The 8,125-nt window shown below is 40.6% G+C and overlaps 1 protein-coding gene across 1 annotated transcript in view; it reads right to left on the reverse strand.

The window, feature by feature from the left end:
• reck (reversion-inducing-cysteine-rich protein with kazal motifs) overlaps window positions 1–8,125 on the reverse strand; it is a 96,474-nt gene that overhangs the window by 42,048 nt on the left and 46,301 nt on the right. Inside the window, exons 8-10 of the mRNA XM_079863593.1 lie at window positions 7,494–7,691; window positions 2,889–3,153; window positions 1,774–1,947 (exon numbers count right to left, since the gene is read on the reverse strand). Coding sequence (XP_079719719.1) covers window positions 1,774–1,947; window positions 2,889–3,153; window positions 7,494–7,691 — 637 coding nt within the window. The remainder of the gene's footprint in view (window positions 1–1,773; window positions 1,948–2,888; window positions 3,154–7,493; window positions 7,692–8,125) is intronic.

Raw genomic sequence — 8,125 nt, forward strand, 5'->3', positions numbered from 1 at the left:
TAAATGATTAAATGACTCATTCCAGTGTCGTTATTGTTAACTAAAAATGCCTGAAAATAGTTTTCTTTAATTGAAATAAAGCTGAAATAAAATATTAGATGAAAAACAAACTTAAAAACTTAAAAAAATTGAAATGCTGCCTTGGCAACTAACAAATATAATAATAACTTAAATTTCTAAAATGAATAAACTTTCAAATTAAAATGAAAACTGAAAATATAAAAATAAAAGCTTATTTAAAATATAAATAAACACTACAATAGTATAAAATACTAACTAACTCTTAAAGACAGTCACTTGTTTTGTTCTTGAATATATCTGTGTTTTTTTTTTTTAAGATTTATTTTTGACTTTTTATTGTGATAGGATAGTATAGAGTAGAGTCCTGCACGGGTTCGGGTACCCGCAAATTTTGCTCAAACGGGTGAAAAATATCCAACCGTGTCGGATACGGGTGCGGGTCTAAACACGGGTTTAAAACAATCACATGCAAACGTAAAAATATATGCATATTTTTAGGAACACATCTACAAAAATATGCCTGTATTTCAAGTTAATAAAATAATTTAAAATCCACATCAGTTTATTTGTGCCCACGCGCCACGCCCTCCCAGGAGTCTATAACGTTACCTAGGCTACTTTCACTTTTAAAAATGCATCATAACCGCGTGCGATCTGCTTGCAGTCATTGAGATGCTGAGGAGTTGAAGAAAAGAATAACTAGTGGAGACTGTAAAGTTGTCGACAGTACGTCATAAAAAATCAAATCCACTATGTGGGAGAAATTTGGAGTTATCTGAAGAAAGTATTGTGAAAGGCTTATTTGCTGCATGCATTTTAGTGTTGGATATCTGCAAATGTAGAACTTCATCGCTGAGGAAGCACACAGATACTGTGGTAACAAAGCAGTTCTATCGAACAGTATTTTTCAGATTTAATACTGTTAAGTATGTGTGGTGTGCAGGGCGTGTTTGAACCCAAAATTATCAGATGTAGGCTAGAAGAAATTGCGTGGCATATAGTGTTGTAGCCGCGTATGTTCAATTGGTAAAATGTTATAAGACTACTCAGTTTTGTGGTAACGTGAGCCATGTTCTTCATGTACCGGCCTTTTGACAGCTTCGGCTGAAGTTGTCCTTGTGTTAAATGTCGTGTAATAACTTCTGTATGACCTGGCAATAAACATTTTTGTAATTGTGTCTATAATGTGATTGGCTAAACTGATTTTATTTCGGGTGCGGGTCGGTTATCGGTTCTGTTTTAAGCGGGTCGGGTCGGGTGCGGATTTTAATTAGTGCTGCTGTCGGAAAACGGGTCGGATGCGGTTTGAAGCACTGCGGGTACGGGCGGGTGCGGATTTACAAAATCGGACCCGTGCAGGACTCTGGTATAGAGTGGACAGGAAGCGAGGCGGGAGAGAGAGGGGGATCGGGATCGGGAAAGGTCCACGGTCCGGGATTCGAACTTGGGTTGCCCGAAGCGCAGCAGAGCTATATGTCGGCGCTGCACACGAGGCTATCGGCGCTGACTCTATCAGTGTTTTTGTATGAATCAGTTAAATGAATGATTCAAATGACTCACTCAAAAAGACAGCCACTTGTCGCCACCTACTGGCGTAACAATGTAACCTGCAGAAAGACCAATGGGAAAAATCCCCCAGAACTAATGCACAGACTCACAGTCTGTCTGGAACAAACACGGACGAGCGGAGTGATAGAAAGCGTGAAAAGTGCCAGTGCATCAGCAGATTGATATCAGGAAAGTGTCTGGGACCTGTTGTTGAAGTTGGTGCAGTAGCTGAGCTCTTTGCAGCCTAACTGGCAGGGCTCCCTCACGTCCGCCAGGCAGGTGATGAGGTCCATCTCAACCGGGTTATATTCACAGTGCTGGTCAAACTCCTGCCATGTCTGAGTGCCCCAGTTGGTGCTGATCTCCAGGCACATGTTCCTAACAAACAGGGAAGATATGGATCACGTTAGTCTCAGAGCAATTCAATTCAATTCAATTGACATTTATTTGTATAGCGCTTTTCACAATACACATAGTTTCAAAGCAGCTTTACAGAAAATGCTTGAGTCCATATTACAATTTATAAAACAGTTAGTTCCAATCCTTGATTCTGATTGGTCAATAGCTGTGTTTTATTCACGATAAACACGACCGCTTCACCCAACGGTTCTGTGTATCACTACGCAACACCCCTAGCAACCACTCTTAGCAACTTAAACACATGTGATCTCACTGATATTGTATTGTGAGAGATTGTAAGCGAGTGTACCTGCATTTACAGTAGATATAGCATTTTCCTTCAGGTCAGTCCTATATTCACAATAAAAAAATCAGTTTGAATGCCCGCTGTGATATCTATAATGCCTTATAGGCATTTGTCAGATGAGTCTTCCTTCTCCGTGATCACACGTTTCAGTCCTTTCAATATAAAAGTCTTGACTCGCTCATAAACACAGTCTTTGTCTCCATCTAATGAAGAAATAATGTATGTAACTTCTGTTGCTGTTCTCGGTCAGGGACTATTTTTTCCAGCGGAAGGAATGCTTTTAGTGATTTTACTTCATGAAAGTTGCATAGATACATATTTTTCGGCTTTAATGATTGTATTGTGTGGTAACCGTTTTATAAAAGCAATAAGGTACTCAAGGCAAGTGCTGTATCGGGACTAAGTCACGACTGAGGGTTTGCTCCGCCTAACAACACCCTTCAGCCGTGACTTATTCACGATACAGCACTAGCCTCGAGTACCTTATTGCTTACTTAGAGAGATCTGTAATCAGAGGAGACTGTCTAAGTTATGTATTTCAGAAATGTACATATACAAAATCACAGTTAGCGAAAAGTCTATTCCCTTCCCGTCGGATGAGCTCGGCGCTGACCTGCAGTGGGACGTGTTGGCTTTGGAGCAGCAGTGCAGTTTAGCGCAGTCCATCTTGGCGATGGGTGGGGATTCGGGGTGGGTCTCGGTGGGGGGGTGAGCGCTGCCCAAGAAGCACTGCCACAGCGGGTCCTGCGGGAGAGGCTGGCTGCCACACTCTGTGATCAGGCCGTCCATGATCTCCTGCTCCGTGGTCATGGTGCGCAGGATCCGCTTACAGGCGGTCTGACAGTGAGCCTCCACCGCCCGGTCACAGCAGTACAAGCCTGAACACACACACACACACGGGGCCATTTACCTCAATCAGTTCAAGCCATCGTTTTCAATCAATCGCAAAAAAAAAAAAAAAAAAAATCACCCTTTATAGGAATTTCAGAGCAAATAAATAAATATTGCGATAAATTTGGAATATTGTGCGATAATATTGTAAAAGGTTTTTTTTTTAGAATAATGTCCATGATTACTTTTCAGAGGCCTTCATCAGTCTTTAGTGTGTAATGTTGCTGTGTGATCATGAAGAAGCTCCAGCTCTTCTCTATATCAGTGTCAGTGTTCCTGAACTCCTGAAACGCCTCCATTGTAGTCTTGAGTTTCTCCCGGGAACGAACATGCCACAATATTCCTCATTATAATAATTGATACGCAGAATAAAGGGGCGGGGCCTGGTTGAGTTAGTTAGTAGTGTGTTAAACTGGCGGTTATGGTAAGGGGCGGGACTTTCCCAAACACACTCAAAGCGCTCGACCAATCACAACACACTGCTCCGGCCGACCAATCAGAGCACAGTGTGCTTTTCAGAAGGAGGGGCTTCATAGAGACAGGAAGTAAACAGAGCATTCCTGACAGACTGGGAAGAGAGGAGCCGCAACAATGGAGAATATGAGGAGAATAATCAACATTCAAGCAGGAAAACCTGTTCTAGTAGAGCCTGAAACAACATCAAGACTTTGTAAAAAGGCATAATATGTTCTGTTTAAATAAATCCTTACTATAGTATACAACACAATGAACAATATTTTTTTTATTTACTTTTGTTTTCGCTCATGTTCATTTTAATTCACAATATCTAATGCTGTGTCTTAGAAGATCACATGGTCTGTTTTCCCCCTTTAGACAAAGAATAGTTGCACATTTAGAAATTAAGTTAAAAACATGAATTATACATGAGGTTAATCATCAGCTGGACTGCAAAATAATAAAATCAAAAACCTTTGATGGAATACATAGTATAATAGGCAGTCAAAGAGACAACCCCAATTTATCAAACTTCAATTTGCATACTTGTTCTCCACACTTAAAGTCTGAAGTTTGTTGGGAAAACAGTGAAAAAACAGTGAAATATTATTCCAGTGTAAATCATCTGTTTTCTATGTGAATATATAGTAAAGTGTAATTTATTCCTGTGATCAAAGCTGAATGTTCAGCATCATTACTCCAGTCTTCAGTGTCACATGATCCTTCAGAAATCACTCTAATATGAGGATTTGATGATCGAGAAACATTTATGATTATTATCAGTGTGATTATTACATTTTGTTTTTCAGGATTAATCGAAAGTAAAAAAATAATTAAAAAAAAATGCATGTTTATTATGTTTTTAATGCCAAAATGATGAATTTCTTGTCATTACTTGTCCCACACTTTTAAGGGTAGTTTATACTGTTGACTCCCAGTTAAGACAGTGTTGTCAGTGGCACACACTATGATGTCATAGAAGGGCTTCTTGACACCACTGACCCAGTGGCGATCTCTGTTATTTATCGTCCACCTAAACCTCATAAAGTTTTCAGACTTTCTAGGGGGAATTATCCCCAATTTTGATAGACTGTTAATTATTGGGGATTTCAACATACATGTGTGTTGTCCAGCTAATTTATTAGCCAAAGAATTTTTGAGCCTTATTGACTCTTTCGATTTGGTACAGCTTGTGAATTCTCCTACTCATAGACAGGGTCACACTCTTGATTTGGTGCTTCCACATGGCCTGACAGTGTGCGACTTAGAAATAGAAGATCATGCTATTTCTGATCACAAGCCTATTACTTTTAGAGTGCCCATTTGTTTTAATATCACTAGACCCACTAAGGCTGTTCGGTTGTCTCGTAAAATCACACCGACTACTTGTACTGAATTTACAGCTGTTTTTAAGGAGGTGTCTCAATCATCTGACTTATTTTGTGATAATTGGAGTGGTGCAGATTTTCTTAATCATTTTAATACCACCTCCACTAATATTTTAAACTCTTTGGCTCCCTTAAAAGCCAAACAACACAAACCAAAGTCTGAGCCCTGGCTCAATGATGATACCCGTGCTCTTCGTCAGGTCTGCAGAAGGGCCGAAAGAAGGTGGAAAAAAGACAAGCTGCAAGTCTCATATGAAATACTTAGGGACAACCTGATACAATATCAGAAGGTGGTGAAAATGGCAAAGTCTAAGTATTGTTCAGATCTGATTGAAAAACATAATCACAACCCAAGAGCTCTTTTTTCCATCATAAATGCTGCTGTTAACCCCTCTGTTGGTCTTTTCCCCACAGAGTCTCTGGCTATGTGTGACACATTTCTAAATTTCTTTGTGGATAAGATAAGTAATATTAGGCAAAATATCTCCACTGTATCTCTTGAGTTTTCTGTCCCGCCAGTTTGCACGGGTCTTTTGAGTTATTTTGAGCCTGTAACTTTGCCCGCTTTACAAGATATTGTAGCCAAGCTCAAACCTTCAGGATCTCCCTATGACGTTCTTCCCCCACGTTTTTTTTTAGGTGATTTGGCCTATTGTTCAAAAGATCATGAACAGCTGTCTTGCAACAGCAATGGTTCCAGATGACATGAAGCATGCAATTGTACATCCACTTCTCAAAAAGTCAAATTTAGATCCGGCAGTTCTGACAAATTTTAGGCCAGTCTCAAATCTTTCTTTTATATCTAAGATCCTAGAGAAAATAGTGTTTCATCAACTACAGAGCTTTCTGAATGAAAACAAGATTTTTGAGGTGTTTCAATCAGGTTTTAAGAAAAAACCATTCTACAGAAACAGCATTGGTTAAAGTTTTAAATGATATTTTATTGACCCTTGATTCCAGCAAGTCTGCAGGGTTGGTGCTGTTAGATTTGAGTGCGGTGTTCGACACTATTGACCACTCTGTTCTAATTTCACGTTTGGAGCACTGGGTGGGCATTCGGGGAAATGCCCTTAAATGGTTTCAATCCTATTTGAGCAACAGAAGATTTTATGTTAATATTGGTGAGTTTACTTCAAATGCAGCGCCTCTTACGTGTGGGGTCGCTCAAGGTTTTATCCTTGCTCCGATTTTATTCTCCTTGTATATGCTTCCCCTGGGGTCGATTTTTAGGAAACATGGCATCTCCTTCCATAGTTATGCTGACGATACCCAAGTCTATCTGCCACTGGGATCAAATAACATGGGTTTAGATAGTCTGTTGGCTTGTCTAGCAGAGGTAAAGGCCTGGATGTCGCTAAATTTTCTTCACCTTAATGATGGTAAAACTGAGATCATAGTTTTTGAACCATCAGAAGCTGCTAGCTCCCTTTGCTCAAATTTTGGCTCTTTATCTCCATGTGTGAAACCATTAGTGAAGAATCTGGGCGTGGTTTTTGATAGTGCTCTCAAATTTGACAAACAGATTAATACGGTAGTCAAAACTAGTTTTTTTCATCTCAGAGTTTTAGCCAAAGTGAAATCATTTCTTTCGTTTAAGGACTTTGAAAGGGTGATTCATGCTTTTATTTCGACAAGGCTAGACTATTGTAATTCCCTGTATTTGGGCACTAATCAAAAGTGACTGCAAATGGTGCAGAATGCAGCTGCCAGGCTCCTTACTGGTGTGCGCAAACGAGAGCACATTACCCCTGTTCTTAAACCTCTGCATTGGCTCCCAATCCGTCACAGAATTGATTTTAAAGTTTTGATGCTGGTTTTTAAATCTTTGAATGGATTGGCTCCTGTATACGTCTCTGATTTACTTTCCATCCACAATCCTGGAAGGTCTCTTAGGTCATCCAACCAGAGACTGTTAAATGTTCCGCGGGTCAGATTAAAAACGAGAGGAGATCGAGCCTTTGCCGTTGCTGCACCAAAACTTTGGAACAGCTTACCTGCTTTTATTAGAACTGCCACTACACTACACGAGTTTAAAGCTAAACTCAAAACCTACTATTTTTCTCTGGCTTATAATTGTAGCTGATTTGTGCAGTGTCTGGTATGTTCTGTGTTTTGTCCTGTATTTTTATGTAGTAAATGATGTTAATGCCAATGTTTTGTGCAATAATGTACAGCACCTTGGTCAACAATCGCTGTTTTTAGTGGTGCTATATAAATAAAGTTGAGTTGAGTTGAGTTGAGTTGACCTCATCGCATCCTTGCTTGTGTTTAAATGTTAACATGTAGCGAAATGTATCACCAATAAAAAAGTATCATTGCTTCTATGGCAGCTTCCAGCTCACATGTTCCTGCCTGAGACTGAAGCCTGTGATTTTCAGCATGCTCTAGAAGCAAAGATCCAAGAGCTAATACTCCTCAAATCCCGAGCGTCGACCACTTCCCGCCGCTGTCTGTGTGATTGGGATAGCAGTGCTAGTACTCACTGTCGATCGGGCTCCTGATGGGGTATGATTTGGTGTAGTTGGCCACACAGCCGATGAGCTGAGGGCTGATGCTCTGGCAATACTCCTTCACCGCGTTGATCTGGGAGACGGTGGGCGATGAGTCCGTGCGGAAGATGGCCTGGCAGTATTCCCGACAGTTCGTGTGTCTCCCAGCGTAACTGCAGCACACTGAGCCCACTGGAGGACACACACACACACACACACACGCACACACACACACGCATGAGGAGACATCTCTATGGGCCCGTTTTTAAGGATCTAAGCTCATGATCTAAAGACAGTTGCACTCGTGCCATGGCGGATTCGCTATTTACATAACGGAATTAACAAGCGTAAAAATTTAACGATTCTCTAGCGAGGAAATGGATCTGGTTAAAGAGGTTAAAGTGTGTGTGTGTGTGTGTGTGTGTGTGTGTGTGTGTGTGTGTGTGTGTGTGTGTGTGTGTGTGTGTGTGTGTGTGTGAGGTTAAAGCGCAAGCAGACCATCTGCGGGACAAACCGGATTCCACCATAACTGTGTGGCACCATAATATATGTACACAATATTAATCTTTTGCATCATAATCCTTTTACTTTTAATATTTGGCTAGTTTGTGTGCTGTTGCGTGTCC

Source organism: Squalius cephalus (genome assembly GCF_949319135.1).
Source record: "Squalius cephalus genome assembly, chromosome: 25".
Classification (NCBI taxonomy): domain Eukaryota; kingdom Metazoa; phylum Chordata; class Actinopteri; order Cypriniformes; family Leuciscidae; genus Squalius; species Squalius cephalus.